Source organism: Balaenoptera ricei, chromosome 15 (assembly GCF_028023285.1).
Source record: "Balaenoptera ricei isolate mBalRic1 chromosome 15, mBalRic1.hap2, whole genome shotgun sequence".
Lineage (NCBI taxonomy): Eukaryota > Metazoa > Chordata > Mammalia > Artiodactyla > Balaenopteridae > Balaenoptera > Balaenoptera ricei.
In genome coordinates, this window is record NC_082653.1 from 87,718,284 (window position 1) to 87,736,564 (window position 18,281).

The 18,281-nt window shown below is 54.6% G+C and overlaps 1 protein-coding gene across 1 annotated transcript in view; it reads right to left on the reverse strand.

Moving 5' to 3' along the window:
* Nucleotides 1-16,794, reverse strand: part of AMZ1 (archaelysin family metallopeptidase 1) — a 25,327-nt gene extending 8,533 nt beyond the window's left edge. The window contains exons 1-3 of the mRNA XM_059897623.1: nt 16,754-16,794; nt 9,331-9,854; nt 7,918-8,085 (exon numbers count right to left, since the gene is read on the reverse strand). Coding sequence (XP_059753606.1) covers nt 7,918-8,085; nt 9,331-9,634 — 472 coding nt within the window. The 5' untranslated portion in view covers nt 9,635-9,854; nt 16,754-16,794. The remainder of the gene's footprint in view (nt 1-7,917; nt 8,086-9,330; nt 9,855-16,753) is intronic.
* Nucleotides 16,795-18,281: the final 1,487 nt, after the last annotated feature.

The window sequence follows — 18,281 nt, forward strand, 5'->3', positions numbered from 1 at the left end:
CTGTGTGTTCAGTAGCCACATGTGGCCAGTGACTGCTGTCCGGACAGCCCAGGCCCAGCTGTGACCTTGGGACGAGTGGCTGAGACCTTGGAGGAGAGGCCAACGAATGTTAGCTCTTAAGGTGACACTGACAGTGATGATTGTTGCCGGTTGAGCTGTGTCTCCACAGAGAGATAACATGGAAGTCGTAATGCCCGGTACCTGAAATGTGACCTTACTCGGGGACAGGGTTTGCAGATGTAATCAAGTTAAGGTGAGGTCAGTAGGGTGGGCCTAATGCAATTCGCCTGGGGTCCTTCTAAGAGGAGAAGCGACACAAGCTACGTGATGAGGGAGGCCGAGGCTGGACCAAGGACCGCCGGCCGCCACCAGGGGTGGAGGAGGTGAGGAAGGGTCCCCCGGAGCATTCAGAGGGAACGGGACCGGCCAACACCTTGGTCTCAGAATTCTGGTCTCCGGACCGTGAGATAATACACTTCTGCTGTTTTAAGCCACCCAGTTTGTGGTGCTTCGTTACAGCGGCCGCAGGAAACGAACACAGCCATCTAAACCACGTAATCTGACCACGGGAATCCAACCTCTCATAGCCTCTGCACGCCACCTGCTTGCTGAGCCCTCCCGGGCCCCCTTCCTTCCCAGTGGCCCACGAAGCCTAGGGGGGCAGAGATGGACACCCGGACCCCGGCACCACAGCCCCTGGGGCAGCTGGACAGGTGCTGGGTTTCCCCCGAGTCGGGCGGAAGCTATAGCAGGCGCGATGGCGCATCATGGGCAGGAGGGGCGGGGCCCAGGCCGGCCACTGCTCCTCGGGCCCCGCTCAGACCCTCGGGGGCGGGGGAGGGCTGTGCCCAGCGAGGGACCGAGGCTGCAGTCTGGGACAGAGAAGGGGGCACGCCACCACTGGGACGGCACCCACCCGGCCAGTAGTCCCTGCCAGCCCCAGAAACTCAACACCAGCTGCAACAGCACACTACCTGCCACTGCGAGATAACCAAACAAGCCGAGTGAAACACAAAGAACAGCTTCTTAAGGCATTGAAGACGGGGGACGGGTGGCTACAGGGGGGCACGGAGGAAGGCTTGGGGGGCGAGACAAGCTGTTCTACACACTCTTACGGTGATGGCTACGTGATGTGTGTGTGTGTCAGGACTCAGAACGGTTACACCCAGAAGGAATAATTTCTCTACATGTAAATTATGCCTCAATAAACAGGACTTTTAAAACATCAGAGACCTAATGAGAAACTAGAAACAGGGAGAAGATTAGAATCCCAAGAGATGGAGCTGAGCTGTTTCTGAGACGGGGGATGGGAAGGTGACCCTGATGACACAGCCCCTGCTCTGCCTGCTGCCCCAAAGGGCCGCGCCCGGGGAGAGGAAGGCTGTACTCTGGGGGTCATCAGGGTGGCCCAGACCGTCCGCTCCCTTAGGTGCCTGGCCGAGGAGAAATAAAATCCTCTCTGCGGAAAAACTACATCATCCCAGGCCACAAAGTCTTCTAAAAGTTAAACTAATTTTTCACATAAGATGTCCCGCTAACAATCAAAAATAAGAGACACAATGAGGCAAAATAACCAAGACAGAATTAGCAGAAATAGCACAAAGAGCAACATGGGCGCTCCAAATGCTGGACGCACAGACACAGATTATAAAGCAACTATGCTCATAGATATAAATGCTAAATGTAATTTTAGCCGGGAATTGGGAATGCTGAGAAAAGTGACACTGGGACTTCCCTGGCGGTCCAGTGGTTAAGACTCTGAGCCCCCAATGCAGGGGCCCAGGTTCCATCCCTGGCCAGGGAACTAGATCCCACATGCATGCCGCAACTAAGAGTTCACATGCCACAACTAAGGAGCCCTCGAGCCGCAATTAAGGAGCCCGCCAGCTGCAACTAAAACCCGGCACAACCAAATAAATAAATAAATAAATTTTTAAAAATTAAAAAAAAAGTGACACTGCTGCATCAAAAAGAATAAAATACCTAGGAATAAACCTACCTAAGGAGGCCAAAAACCTGTACTCGGAAAACTATAAGACACTGATGAAAGATCCTGGGACAAGATGACAGAGTAGAAGGACCTTGAGCTCACCTCTCACGAGCACACCAAGAAATCACAACTAACTGCTGAACGACCATCAGTAAGAAAGACTGGAACCTACCAAAAAAGATATTCCACATCCAGACATAAAGAAGAAACCCAAAGAGACAGTAGAAGGAGCACATTCACAATATAATCAAATCCCATACCCCACAGGTGGGTGACCCGCAGACTGGAGAACAATTATATCACAGAAGTTCTCCCACAGGAGTGAGAGTTCTGAGCCCCACACCAGGCTCCCCAGCCTAGGGGTCAGGCATCAGGAGGAGGACCCTCCAGAGCATTTGGCTTTGAAGGCCAGTGGGCCTTGAGTGCAGGAGCTCCACAGGACGGGGGAAACAGAGACTCCTTCCTCTCTTGGAGGATGCACACAAGGTCTTGTGTGCACCAGGACCCAGGGCAAAAGCAGTGACTTCATAGGAACCTGGGCCAGGCCAACCTGATGGTCTAGGAGGGTTTCCTGGGGAGGCCGGGGGCAGCTATGGCTCACTGTGGGTCCAAGGACACTGGTGGTGGAGATACTGGGGGATGTTCATCAGTGTGAGCCCTCCTGGAGGCCGCCATGTTAGCACCAAGACCTGGCCCCACCCATCAACATGCTCCAGAGTTGGGGCACCTCAGGAAAAACAACCAACAGGGTGAGAACACAACCCACCCATCAGCAAACCAGCTTCCAAAGACTTCCTGAGTCCACGGCCACCTCTAGACACACCCCTTGACACGGCCCTGCTCACCAGAGGGCCAGGACCCAGCTCCATCCACCAGTGGGCAGGCACCAGCCACTCCCACCAGAAGCCTGCACAAAATTGATAAACCTTTAGCCAGACTCATCAAGAAAAAAAGGGAGAGTGCCCAGATCAATAAAATTAGAAATGAAAAAGAAGTTACAACCGACACCACAGAAATACAAAGAACCATACACAAAAATCTGTTGCATTCCTATACACTAACAATGAAAGCTCAGAAAGAGAAACTAGGGAAACAATCCCATTTGCCATCGCATCAAAAAGAATAAAATACCTAGGAATAAACCTACCTAAGGAGGCAAAAGACCTATACTCTGAAAACTATAAGATGCTGATGAAAGAAATCAAAGATGACACAGACAGAAAAACATACCATGTTCTTGGATCAGAAAAATCGATATTGTCAAAATGACCATACTACCCAAAGCAGCCTACAGATTCAATGCAATCCCTATCAAATTACCAAAGACATTTTTCAGAGAACTAGAAAAAATTTTTTTAATTTTTATGGAAACACGAAAGACCCCAAACAGCCAAAGCAATCTTGTGAAAGAAAAACAGAGCTGGAGGAATCAGGCGCCCTGACTTCAGACTATACTACAAAGCTACAGTAATCAAAACAGCATGGTTCTAACAAAAAAACAGAAATGTAAGAACAGATACTATAGAATTCCTAGAGGAAAGCATAAATCATAGCAGTATTTTTTTGGATCTGTCTCCTAAGGCAAAGAAAACAAAAGCAAAAATAAACAAACAGGACCTAATTAAACTTAAAAGTTTTGCACAGCAAAGAAAACCATAAACAAAACAAAAGACAACCTACAGAATGGGAGAAAATATTTGCAAATTATGCAAGTGACAAGACATTAATCTCCAAATAGTTCACACAAATAGTTCATAGAGCTCAATATAAAAAAAAAAAAACAACCCAATCGAAAAATTGGCAGAAGATCTAAATAGACATTTCTCCAAAGAAAACATACAGATGGCCAAAAGGCACATGAAAAGATGCTCAACATCACTAATTATTAGAGAAACGCAAATCAAAACTACAGTGAGGTATCACCTCACCAGTCAGAATGGCCATCATCAAAAAGTCTACAAATAATAAATGCTGGAGAGGGTGTGAAGAAAAAGGAACCCTCCTACACTGTTGGTGGGAATGTAAACTGGTGCAGCTCCTATGGAAAACAACATGGAGGTTCCTTAAAAAACTAAAAATAGAGCTATCATATGATCCTACGTTCCCACTCCTGGGCATGTATCCAGAGAAAACCGTAATTTGAAAGGATACATGCACTCCACTGTTCATTGCAGCACTACTTACAATATCCAAGACATGGAAGCAACCTAAATGTCCATCAACAGATGAATGGATAAAGAAGATGTGGTATATTCATACATGGAATATTATTCAGCCTAAGAAAGAATGAAATAATACCATTTCAGCAACATGGATGGACCTACAGATTATCATACTAAGTGATGTAAGTCAGAGAAAGACAAATATCATATGATATTGCTTATATGTGGAATCTTAAAAAAAAAAATGATACAAATGAACTTATATACAAAACAGAAACATAGAAAACAAACTTATGGTTACCAAACGGGAAGTGGGGGAGGGATAAATTAGGAGTTTGAGATTAACATATACACACTACTATATATAAAGTAAGTAACCAAAAAGGACCTGCTGTATAGCACAGGGAACTATACTCAATATTTTGTAATAACTTATAAGGAAAAAGAATCTGAAAAAAATAGATATATATGTATGTATAAATGAATCACTTTGTTGTATACCTGAAACTAACACAACATTGTAAATCAACTATACTTCAATGAAAAAAGAAAAAAAAACAGAGAATAATGAGGCCAAAAATAAAAATAAATAAATAAATGTTAAACTACCCTCATGTTCCTGGAATAAATACAAGTGAGTTGTAATGTATTTTACATATTTCTAGATTTGATTTGCTAATATTTTACATTAGAGTTCTTATTATATGAGAAATTGGTTTCCAATTTTCCTTAATAATAATGTCTGTAAAATTTTGGTATCAATATCTTGCTGTTCGTATTGAAAAGAATGCAAAATGTTTCTACTTTGTCTCTCTTTTGGAAGAACAAAAAAGGCACTGATGAAAGAAACTGAAGATGACACAAACAGATGGAAAGATATAACCATGTTCTTGGATTGGAAAAATCAATATTGTTAAAATGACCATACTACCCAAAGCAATCTACAGATTCAAAGCAATCCCTATCAAGTTACCAGTGGCATTTTTTTCACAGTACTGGAACAAATAATTTTAGAATTTGTATGGAAACAAAAAAGACCCCAAACAGCCAAAGCAATCTTGAGAAAGAAAAACAGAGCTGGAGGTATCACACTCCCTGAATTCAGGCTGTATTACAAAGCTACAGTAATCAAAACAGTAAGGGGGACTTCCCTGGTGGTGCAGTGGTTAAGAATCCACCTGCCAGTTCAGGGGACCACAGGTTTGAGCCCTGGTCTGGGAAGATCCCACATGCCACAGAGCAACTAAGCCCGTGCGCCACAACTACTGAGACTGCACTCTAGAGCCTGCGAGCCACAACTACTGAGCCTGTGTGCCACAACTGCTGAAGCCCATATGCCTAAAGCCTGTGCTCCGCAACAAGAGAAGCCATCACGGTGAGAAGCACACACACCGCAGCGAAGAGTGGCCCCCGCGTGCCGCAAATAGAGAAAGCCCGTGTGCAGCAACAAAGACCCAATGCAGCCAAAAATAAATAAAAGCAAACAAACAAACAAAAAAACAGTATGGTACTGGCACAAAAACAGAAATATAGATCAATGATACAAGATAGAAAGCCCAGAAATAAACCCATGTACTTATGGTCAATTAATCTATGACAAAGGAGGCAAGAATATACAATGGAGAAAAGACAGTCTCTTCAGTAAGTGGTGCTGGGAAAGCTGGACGGCTACATGTAAAGAATGAAATTAGAACATCCTCTAACACCATATACAAAAATAAACTCGAAATAGATTAAAGACCTAAATGTAAGACTGGATGCTGTAAAACTCCTACAGGAGAACATAGGCAGAACACTCTTTGACAGAAATTGTAGCAATATTTTTTTGGATCTGTCTCCTGAAACAAAAAGAAGCAAAAATAAACAAACGGGGACTAATTAAACTTACAAGCTTTTGCTCAGCAAAGGAAACCATTGACAAAATGAAAAGACAACCTACAGAATGGGAGAAAATATTTGCAAATGATATGACCAATAGGGGTTAATATCCAAAATATATAAACAAGTCATACAACTCAACATCAAAAAAACAAACAATCTGATTAAAAAATAGGTAGAAGAACTGAATAGACATTTTTCCAAAGAGGAAATGGAGATGACCAACAGGCACATGAAAAGATGCTCAACATCACTAATCATCAGGGAAATGCAAATCAAAACCACAATGAGGTATCACCTCACACCTCACAGAATGGCCATCATCAAAAAGAACACAAATAACAAATGTTGTCTAGGATGTGGAGAAAAGGGAACCCTCGTACACTGTTGGTGAGAATGTAAACTGGTGCAGCCACTGTGGAAAACAGTATGGAGGTTTCTCAAAAAACTAAAAATAGAGCTACCATATGATCCAGCAATCCCACTCCTGGGTATATATCCAAAAAAACCCAAAACATGAGGCCCAATGTTTAGAGCAGCATTATTTACAGTTTCCAAGATATGGAAGCAACCTAAATGTCCATCGACAGATGAAGGGATAAAGAAGATGTGGTATATATACATATATATATATATGTATATATACACACACAATGGAATACTACTCAGCCATAAACAAGAATTAAATATTGCCATTTGCAGCAACATGGATGGACTTGGAGAGCATTTTGCTAAGTGAAATAAGTCAGAGAAAGACAAATACTGTATGATATCACTTATATGTGGAATCTAAAAAATAACAACAAACTAGTGAATATAACAAAAAGAAACACACTCACCAATATAGAGAACAAACTGGTGGTTACCAGTGGGGAGAGGGAAGGGAGGAGGGGCAATATAGGGGGAGGGGAGTAAGAGGTACAAACTATTAGGTGTAAAATAAGCTACAAGGATATATTGTACAACACAGCAAATACAGCCAATATTTTATAACTATAAATGGAGTATAACCTTTAAAAATTATGAATCACTACATTGTACGCCTGTAACTTATATAATATTGTACAGCAATTATACTTCCATAAAATTTTTTAAAAGTGACACTGCTAATTTGAAAAAGAATCCACTAAAAACTATAGAACTGAAAAATATAACTGAAATTTGGAACTCTATCTATGGGTTTAATAGCATATTAGGTGCAGCTAGAGATAGAATTAGTAAGCTGGAGGGTGAGAATAAAACTGGGATGAAATACAAGGAAAGAGGAAGAGAGTGAGGAGGACGAACACGCATCCCACTGGAGTCCTCAGTGGGGGAAAGAACGAGGCAGAGGCAGCACTGGAAGAAAGATAATGGCTGAGAATTTCCCACAGCTAATGGAAGACATCAGTCCACTCATCCCAGATCCAACATCAGCCAGAGACAGAGCCCCAGCCCCTTCGTGGGGACCTCCCTAAACTTGAGTCTGGGTCTCCTGTACATCTGAGAGCCCCCAGTTCATCTATGCCTCTCAACCCAGCCTCATTCTCCAGCTGCCAGTGACCCCCTGGGGAATGATGGGGTCAGAGAGCTTTGTAACAACAAAAAGCTAAAGGGGCCTTAGAAGGCTGCGGCACCTGCTCTGTGTGCCCTTGAGTTTTCCGGTGGACACTGGGCTGGGTGGTCCAGTCTCCACACACTTCTGAGCGGGGAAGGGAACCCCTGCCTCAGTCTTCCTTTTCTAAAGGCTGGGGAATAGATATTCCCTCCCCCAAGGAAAGCAGGGGGATTCCTTTCTTCTCCTAGGCTCCTCCCTCCCACCTTTTGCCTCCAGAAAGGGCTTTTTGCCAGGCGGCGGAGGCCGGCCCTTGCGCTGGCCTGACCTGTGCCCACACCGCACGCACTCACCTGTGTGGAGCTGGAGCCTGTCCGAGTCCTGACTGGGGCGTGACGAGCAGTGGATGGACGCGGCCGCCACCGATGGCAGGCACCTGACCTGCAGGCCCAGGAAGAAGGCCTCTGTGCAGCTCCGCAGCTGGTCCAGAAGCGCGCCGCCTGCCGGCCCCTCGCTCAGATCTGGGGGCGGAGCAGTGCCATCAGGCGCCCTGCCCGCTCCTCGGAGCCCCCATCTGCCTGTGCCCAGCGCCCTGGACACGGACCAAGGCTGGAAGCCGGGAGGCCTGCGAGAAAGCGGCTGCAGCGTCCCCAGGCCAGCGGGAGATGCAGCAGGAGGGGTGCCTGCAGGCCTCTGGTCCTCAGGGGCAGGAGGGGTGGGCAACGAGCCTGCGTGGGGCAAGGCCTGCCCTGGCATGCAGAGCCAGTGGCCCGCCCCCTCACCCCCAGCACCTGGCCAGCAAGCCCCGCAGAGCCTGGCCGAGCCATCTCGGCCCTTGGTCCACGCACAGCCCCTCACACCTGGTGTCCCCAGTCTGGGCGCTGGAGGACCGCGCTGGAGGACCACGCACGAGTCCCCGAGTCCCCGCCAGGCCCTGCCAGTGTCTCCAAGTACAGCCTCGGGGTTAAGAGCCGGGCACTGGGGTCAAATCCTGCCTCTGCCAACCACCAGCTCTGTGACCCGGGCAGGTCAAGTGACCCCTCCCAGCCTCAGTGTCCTCACCGACGAAGCGGGGTGACCCTGACCCAGCACCCCACACCACAGAGGAAGCGGCCAGCACAGCGCCTAGGCCGGCGCTGCCTTCAACAGATGGGCCAGGACGGCACACGCGGATGAGGCGGCAGCTGCGGGTAGAACAGGGCAGTGATGCTGCCCGAAGGGTCCCAGGGCCCTGGGCTTCTGAACAGTGTGGGGCTGGGGCGGGCGGAGAGCTGAGCCTCACCCCCGAATCCCAAGCACAGCAGTACATCCCCCTTCATATCAGGTCCCGCCTGCGGTCCAGGCACAGACATCCCCACCTCATGCTAGATCTAGGCCCTCGTCCCCCCGCCGGGGTGTCCTGATGGCCCAGGATGCCACCCCCCCAGCTCATCACCACTTGCTGCCCCACGGGGTCCACGCCCATGCCCGCCGGCACCCACGGGCTGCAGGTACCCACAGGCTGCAGGTATCTATGGGCTGCAGGCACCCACGGGCTGCAGGCACCCACGGGCTGCAGGTACCTATGGGCTGCAGGCACCCACGGGCTGCAGGCACCCACGGGCTGCAGGTACCCACGGGCTGCAGGTATCTATGGGCTGCAGGCACCCACGGGCTGCAGGTACCCACGGGCTGCAGGTATCTATGGGCTGCAGGTACCCACGGGCTGCAGGCACCCACGGGCTGCAGGCACCCACGGGCTGCAGGTACCCACGGGCTGCAGGTACCTATGGGCTGCAGGTAAATGTGCTTCCGAGCCGGGCTCTGCTTCCGGGGCGCCAGGGCGGCGTGGAAGGTCTCGAAGTCCTCGGGAACCTCGGGGCGGCTGAGGAGCCAGTCGAAGGCCGTGCGGATGAGCAGCGTGCAGAAGAACGTCCTCCGGGGGTTGTAGGCCTCAGCCAGGAAGAGCCTCTCGGCTGGGGAGAAGGCGGACGTGTAGAGCTGCCGCAGGGCCGGGTCGGTGGACAGCAGCGCATCCTTCAGGGCCCGGGGGCCGAAGCTGAACTCCTGGGCCGGCCGGCACTGCAGCATGACGGGCCTGGCCGCGCTGGGGAGGCCCCGCGGCCGCCCATGCACCGCCCAGGGCCTGGCCACCAGCTCGTGCACGGCCTTCCCTCGGGCTGAGCGCAGCGGCCACGTGGGCTCCCGGCACGTGGACCAGAGGCCGAGAGCCCGCGAGGCCCAGCTCTGCCTGGCGTTGGGCCTCCTCGGCAGCAGCAGGCGGCTCGGACACCCTCCGGCCCGTCGGCACCTGCGGGGAAACGCCCGGCTGAGCCTCCGGCCGTCCTCTCAGGCCCGGGGAAGGGGCTCTGTGGGGAGGAACGCACCCCCAGGACACAGCACCTGCACCCGGCCAGGCCAGAAATGCCGTTTTCCCCTCTTCTCGGGGGCCGGGTCTTTAACCAGCACCAAGTGTGGGGAAGCGTCCGCCCTCCCCCCAAGCAGGGATGCGGTTTCCATGGAACCCTGGAGAGGACAGCGCGGACGCGCCCCTTCCCAGCCTTCAGGAGGGAGGGCGCGCTGGCAGTGAGACCCCCTCACCCTTGTGCTGAGCACCTGCCAAGCCAGAGGCCCCTCCACCAGGAAACCAGCCACCCTTGAGCCCTCTGTGGTCACCCCACCGCCTGGGCCACCTCAGCGCCTGCAGCCACCGGCTCTCCCAGCGAGGGCCCCGAGGGCCTGCGGATGAAGCCGCGATGCCCGAGTCCACGTGGCCACGCCATCCAGGGGCTGGACAAGTGTCTGTGGGGAAGGAGAGCAGCCCCACAGTGCCGGCTGCAGAAGTTCCCTAGCACAGGCGAGGGGCGGGCACACGTGCCGACCGTGGAAGCATCAGTAGGGAGACGTGGGCAAGCAACAAAGAGCACTTTAGCTGCTGGGGGAGGCGACGCGGCGGGGCGGGGGGACAGACGGGCAGGGGGAACGGTGACAAAGTCGCTTCACAAAGTGGGGTTTTCCTCCCGACGCAGGAGCAGGGTCTGGCTGGCGCATCCCGGGTTAATCAGAAACAACGCGCCCTCCCACCGCACACCCTGAAAAGCTACCGGGAAGGGGTTGGCTGCTGTGGGCTTGACTGTGCCTCGGAGGGGGAGGCGACGGAAGGGACAAGCCAGAGGAGAGAAGATGCACAAAGTAACAGATCAGGAGTAAGGCAAGAAGTGCGCTCGGGCGGGTCCATGATTTAGAAAGTCAGGCAGATGCGCAAACCCATGTCTGCAGAGCACAAAGTCGCGAGGCCTCCCGGCCGAACTGGAGAAACAGGAACGGCCTTGTTTTTGTGGGAAGAATAAAGAAACGAGACTGTACTCCCTTTAGCTAACCTCAGTTTAAAATGTTCATCCAGAAAATAAATGCATATGTGCATATATGTGTGTATGTGTGCATATATGTACATGTAAACATATGCACATATATTCATATAGAGGGGGAGATTGGGTGTATGTATAATTTATAAATCTTCCTCCAGAAAATTATACACATGTGATTTTTTTCCAGGGATATTATATACATGTGTGCATGCATACACACATACATACACACATGGATGTGTTTTTTCAGTTAATTGCTGGCTTAGATGAAGGGAAAGGAACCAGGATTGAACACCTACTGAGATCCCTGCCAGCAGAGAGCTTTAAGCATTTCTTTCTGCATACATATTTTACCAATTTACATCCAGTTGTGTGTGCAATCTTACATCCTCTTGACTTAGTATATTATGAGTGCTTTCCCAAGTCCTTAAACAGTCTATAAAGAAATGCCTTTTTTTAAAAATTAATTAATTAATTAATTTATGGCTGTGTTGGGTCTTCGTTTCTGTGCGAGGACTTTCTCCAGTTGTGGCAAGCGGGGGCTACTCTTCATCGTGGTGCGCGGGCCTCTCACCGTCGCGGCCTCTCTTGTTGCGGAGCACAGGCTCCAGACGCGCAGGCTCAGTAATTGTGGCTCACGGGCCCAGTTGCTCCGCGGCATGTGGGATCTTCCCAGACCAGGGCTCGAACCCATGTCCCCTGCATTGGCAGGCAGATTCTCAACCACTGCACCACCAGGGAAGCCCGAAGAAATGCCATTTTTAATGGCTGGACAAAAACGCCACAGTGAACATCTTCGTATATGGCTGTGTGTTTCCATTTCCTCAGGAGAGATTTCCGGAAGATACTGTGTGTGGATGTTTAAAGAATCTCGATTTGTAGGGATTTCCCTGGTGTCCAGTGGCTAAGACTCTGCACTGCCAATGCAGGGGGCGCAGGTTCGATCCCTGGTTGGGGAAGTGAGATCCCACGTGCTACACGGCACAGCCAAAAGATAAAAAAAAAAAAAAAAAAGAATCTCGATTTGTATAGCCAAATTGTGATCTGTATAAATTGTGCTTTTGTACAAAAGCGATTTGTATTTGCTTTCCAGAAAGGTCACACTAAGTTGCAACGCCATAGCCCCCCGGATTTCTAAGTAGTCAGCAGCAAATGAAAATAATCACCGAGAGCACTGAATCCCCCACTACATTCCAGGCGGGGCTTTAACACCCAGGGAAGCGGGGGCAGTTATTCTCTTCATTTTCAAGAGGGTGAAACTGAGGCAGAGTAAGGTTAAAACTAGCTTAATCAAAGCCACACAGCACATAAGAATCAGAGGTGGGATTGGAACACACCGATTTTCAAGTACCCCAGTTTCCATCACCGGGAGCAGCAGGGCGCCACCTTCTCAGGACCCCTGCCCAGACCCCCGTCCCTGCCACCAGACACCAGGGCAAAACTGACAGTCTGTACTGGATGAGCAACCTGCCCCTGGGCTGCAGGAAAGAACGCCAGCCACTTGAGAACCGCGTCACACGGCGCACACGGAAGGGCCACGGCGGCGAGTTCTCCAGGGGCCCAGACCATGTGCGAGGAGGACCCAGTGAGGACAGACTGTGTGACCAGAAGGACATGGTCAACATTTCCAAGGGGGGCGGGTGGGCAGGGTCCCGGCGCAGGAGCCCCTGTGGCTCCCTTCCTTCCCCCACCCGACAGTCACCGCGTGCCTATGCATCCGTGGGGCTCGGCCTACACCTGGGGATAAAACGGGCCCCTGGCCTCGTGGAGCTTAAACGCTAGAGATTTAGGCGGACCATACAAGGCAAGGAAAATAAGTATTGTCTAGTGTGTTAGGTGATTAATGGTACCTGAAGAGGAGAAGGCAGCTCAGGGCATGGGGCTCAGGAGGGCCAGGGCTGTGACCGCCTTTTTCCAGAGGGTGACCAGAGCGGGCTTCACTGAGAAGCTGGGAGCTGAGCAGACTGGAGGGAGGGAGCCGGGCAGGGGGGCTCCCGAGTGGAGGGGCATGTGCAAAGGCCCCGCTGCACACACACAGCACACACAGGCGGGTGCAGGGGCAGCGGGGAGGCCGGCGTGGTTCTGGGGGGGGAGGGGGGAGAAGGAGGGGGGAGGCAGGGCCACGTCGTGCAGCCTCCAAGCCGTGTGCTCCCCGAGCTCTGGCCTTCCCCACCCCCGGGGCGAGGAGGAGGGGGTGACACGAGCAGCGTGAGGCTGCAAGCCGGGCTCTAGGAGCTCCTCCTCCCCGGTGTCCTGGGTGCGAAGGCAGACCCTCCAGGAAGCTTCAGGCGTGGTCAGTGGGCCACAGGGACCCGGGGGCCAGGCACAGAGCGGCGCTCAGGAAGCCCTGAGGAGGGAGCGCCCTGAAGGCCAGCAGGGGCTCTGACCTGCACTTGGCCCTGTGACCTTCAATTCCCCTGGGCCTCAGCCCGGTTGCACCGGCCTCCCTTGCCCAGAGCGAGGCTGGACCCGGCAGAAAGGAGGTGCCAGCTGCAGTCCAAGGTCCGCCCTGAGCCCCGGGAGCGGCCTTGAGCGCTGACACCACGCGGATCTCACCAACCTATTTTTGTTTCAAAATGCAGCCCACGGGACCCCGGTACACGCTCCGGGCTCTCCCTGACCCTCCGCTCACCAGCACCCTCCCACAGCGAGCTGGAGGCTTCTCGCTGACAGTCACCGCTACAGCATTCCCTGCTGTCACAGCCGGCTCAGAATTCTTTCTGTAATTGGGAGTGGCCTATAAATTGCTCCTCTGGGGCCACGGGGGCCTTCCAGACGCCCAGGAGGGTCTGTGTCACAGCTTTGCCAAGGAGGTGAAAGTGGGACAGACACCGACATCCTAGGACATCCCTCCTCACAGGTCCACCATCTGTAAACCGCAAGTCACTTCTTGACCCAGCACCTCCTCTGAACCCACAACTTCCTGAAACGCAGCTCTTAGTATTCACGTCTTCTAGGCAAGGCCACGGAGGCTCAGAGACGGGAGGCCACTTGCCCAGGGCTGCACAGCTCACCAGGATTCAGACACAGTACTCCTGACTCCTGACAGAGACGTAAGGCAGACGATAAAAGGCAATAAAAATAAATATTGTCTAGTGTCACTCTGGGCCTCATGTGCAGGACCTTCTTCCACCCCTGAAGAGTCTTTCCTGCCAGCACCCACTGTCCCTTACCACCCACCGACCCCGCTCAGGGCCTTCACTGCCAGCAAACACCTCAAAGCCAGGCAAAGCCTCGGGAAACGAAAAACGCCTGCTTTTTACCAAAAGTTCAAGGTCCCTGGCACGTCCATCCCAGGAGTGACTTGGGCCCAAACTGTAAACCTCAGATGGCCCAGAACCGACCAGGTCCCTCTGGTCCTGTGCGCCAGAGGGACCCGAGGCACAAGCGGTGTTTCCAAGGAGGCCGCAAGCATCTCCACCTTAGGGCCCGTCTGCACCGTTATGAGCCGTGTGGGATCCCAAGAGCTTTGGTTCATGCGGTGACATTGATCATACGCCGCGTCTGAACTTAAAAACGAGAGCCGTGTGCAACACAAGGACACAAAGCGCCACCTCCACCAGCAGCGCCACCTGACGCCACGGCTCCGTACTGTTGTGAGCACTGTTATGACCGGAGGGTCCCGAGAACACACTTGGAGAACCACCGTTTCACTCTGACTTCTCCCCCCGGGACAACTGATCGCAGGCCCGCGGTGCCGTGTTGAGCACGCGTGTGCTTGGAGCGTCCACGTGGCAAAGACGGGCCTGGTGTGAGGCAGAGACGCCCAGAGCACCTGCCCCGGCGCAGAGCCTCTGGCCTAACAGCCACACAGAAGCCCAAAGAGCTCGGAAGAAATGGCCACCTTAGCCCCGGACCGGCGCAGGCTGGCAGGTCAACGGGAGGCTCCAGGTTGGGCCCCAGGGTGTATGACAGGTGTGTCCTGTCCATCCGCACGGGTCCCGCTCTCTCTGGGGTCCGGCCATCTGTCTGCCCAGATGGCATTTCCTCTCAAGGCCCCCTGGGCGGCCACACTCTCTTCCTGGGTCACTCAGGGAAAGCCTGACCCTTCGGTCCTGCCAGGTCATTTCTGCACAAGACCACCCCTCGTGCGGAAGCAGAAGCTGGACGTGGGCAGGGACCGAGGCTGAGCCCCAGGCCACGGGGTGCCGAGCGAGGGAGCCGCAGCCGGAGCAGGGGCTTCTCGGCCCTCTCCGCGACCCGCCAGCCCGCTAATCTTGGCAACGATGAACGCCCCGCTCTGCCCATAAGGTGGGGCAGCAGCTGCGGAGCACAGGCCGCCGGCCTCGCGCCTGAGTCCTGCAGGCAGCCTCTCATTCGAGCCGCACAACCTTGTGCCGCTGCAGGTGCTATTAACAGTGCCCATGTCTCAGATGGGGAAACCGAGGCCAGGTCCAATCTCAGAGCCATGCCTCACGCTGGAGCCAGAACTCTTAACGTGCCAGTGGGCCTCCAGAAGCAGAGAAGGTCTCACCATCAGTACACGGTGGGATGTCTCTGCCCTGCCCCTGTTAACACTGGGACCGCGGCCAAAGTTTTCAGCCCGCCTCCCCTCTCCCTGAGGCGCCCACGTCCCCCTCACCTGTCCACTGTCCTGCCCAGAGGCCAGGGAAGGGCGTGCGCTGGTACAGGCCGCTTCCACTCCCAGGGGAGGGCCTGCTGCAGGAAGGGCAGGCGGCCCCAGACCCCTCAGCCGGGCACCTGCTTCCCAATCCGACTGGACAGATGCCTCGGACTTTGGCAAGAAAGCACGCTCTGATTCTTGTTATTCTGAATACGCTTTGCAAAACATCCCAGCAGCTGCCTCGAGCTATTCACTACTGTCTGCCTTCTGAGCAGCCCCACGCAGAAGGGAGGTAAAGGGTTTGTGGTTTCACACTTCTCAGAGGTTTACATCTGCTCAGAGGGGAACCGAGGGCTGCGATCACGGGGAGAGGGTCTCCGCGTCAGACTCCTGCTTCCTGTTGCAGGGCCCTCACCTCCCTGCCCTGGCTGCCACCCTGACAGTTTCCTTTCCCACGACAGGCAGGGGAGGACCCAGCCTTCCCCTCTGACCCTGGCAGCATTCTCAAGTTTGGCATCGCTGTGGAACCCCACACCCTGCTTTTCTGAGCTGGAGGTGCTGCCTGTTTTCCTGGGAAACAGGAAGACAGCACCGGGCCTGCTTCTCCACCAATACCTAGGTGGTCATGTGGCCCCCTCCCCCGCGCCCCCAGGCTCTCTGGGGGCGTTCCCTGCCCACCTGGGCCGGCCAGGAAGTGCCCTCTTCCCGTGCCCGGCCCTGGGCTCTCCCACAGCCTGTTTGCTCCCATCGCCGGGATGCGAAACAGCCCGCAGGTCGCCCTCCCGTGGGGAGCAGGAGGCCGGGAGGGGTCCCCGAGCCCCTTCCCTCGCCCGGCTCCCCTCTGCGGGCCCAGGCCGGGAAGTCTCGACTCCGGCGCGGAGCACAGAGCGCGGCACTGCACCAAACCCTCCGCGGCGCACCGGTCCCCGACACCCCACCTCCCGCCCCAGCGCGCCCTCCGTGTCCGCGCGGACCCCGCGCCCGAGCGCGCCCGCCGCCGCCAGGGCGTCCTCGGGGCTTGCGCGGCTGGACTCGGCGCTGCGGCGCGGCCAAGGCGTCCCGACCCGGGCCCTGCGCCCCGCTCGGTTCGGGGTAGCGGCGCCGTCCCACCCAGCCCGCCGGTCTCCTCTCGGTCCCCGCCTGGGTCCCCGCGCCCCTCGGCCTCCCCGCCGCACCCCTACCTCGCAGCCCCGGTCCTCCTCGCCGCGCGCCCGGGTCCTCCCCGCACCCTCCGTCCTGCGGGCCGCGCACCCCGGTTCCTCCCCGCCGCGCCCCTACCTCGCAGTCTGCGCCCTCGGGAGCCGGCAGAGGCGGTGCCAGGCCGGGGGCAGCGTGGGCACGTGGCGTGGGCCACGGAAATCGGGGAGGTCTCCGCGTGACGTCAGCGCCGAGGGGCCGGGCCCGAGGCGGGACCCGGTGGAAAGTGTAACGGGCCGCCTGGCCGTGGGCGCCACACCCCCTCCTGCTGCTATGGGTGCATCATCACGCGCGGGCCACCAGCGGGCAGAGTGCTGGCAGGAGTCCCCGGTCCTCAGACGTGGGCTCTGACCTCTGCTGACTCCTTGTAAAGCGCGCTTGCCACGCCCCTGACCCTCCCAGAAACACCTGGGGGAGAGGCGGGGCCTGAGACCCTAAAGCCAAGCAGGTGAGAGAGGTAAGCCAGTGCTGCCCAGGTGAGAGAGGTAAGCCTGTGCTGCCCAGGTGAGAGAGGTAAACCAGTGCTGCCCAGGTGAGAGAGGTAAGCCAGTGCTGCCCAGGTGAGAGAGGTAAGCCTGTGCTGCCCAGGTGAGAGAGGTAAGCCAGTGCTGCCCAGCTGAGGCCCTCAGGTCATACAGGTAAACCAGAGCTGCCCAGGAAAGGGGCTGGCATCGGGGTTACCTCAGCACTGTGCGGGCACAGCTCCAGCATGTGACACACAGCCTAGCCCTGCCATCACTCATTCCCCGGGAACTTCCCCTTCATTTGGCGGTCTCCCTATTAAGATGTAGTAATGATTTTTTTACAAGTTTTTATATACCAGGCACAATACTATATTAAATGCTTTACACGTACTATCTCAAGCCTGTGAGGTAACTATCCTTTTTGTCCCCATTTCACAGATGAAACTCTGAGTAGGCAGGGGAAGTGACAGGCCCGTCCAGAGGGCAGGGCCGGGGCTGAGGAGCCCCAGCGCCCGTGAGGGCGGGGACCCAGCACCCGGCCAGGGGAGCAGCACGAGCTCTGTGTCCAGCTCACGTTTGCAGCACGAACTCCGTGGGTCCTCAGAGAGGGTCCAGGCGGTCTTCATCCCCAGAGATGAAAGGCAGGCAGCCCTCATCCAGGGAGCTCCTACCACACGCTGTCTCTGGGTCCCCTTGTCCCCCGAGAAGGGTCCTGTGCTCCTGCCACGTCCCGCCACCACGCTGCAAGGCCATCAGCCTGTGGCCCGCCGGCCGTGTCTCCGCCTCGAGACCAGGATTTCGCTGTGCAGCCCCCGGGAGGCCGGCACGGCCGAGGGGACCTTCCCGCGCGGCGGGGCCGGTGCTGACGGAGGTGGAGGAGACGCTTGGGCCTCTGAGACTCGCTGCGCTCCTTTCGAGCAGCCGCCCTGAGCTGCTGAGACACGGAAAGGGGTGCCTGGGCCCTAGGCGGCGCGGCGGCCTCTGCGCTTTTCATCATTCTCCTCAGGCCGCTGAGCGAGGGCAGTGGCAGCTGCTAAGGGCTCCCTCCTTCCTCCTCTCCACAGCTCAGCGGGGGGACCCACGGTGGCACAGGGCCGTGTCCTGTGTCCTCACTCCTGAGAGAGCATGCGCCTCAGGCCACAGGC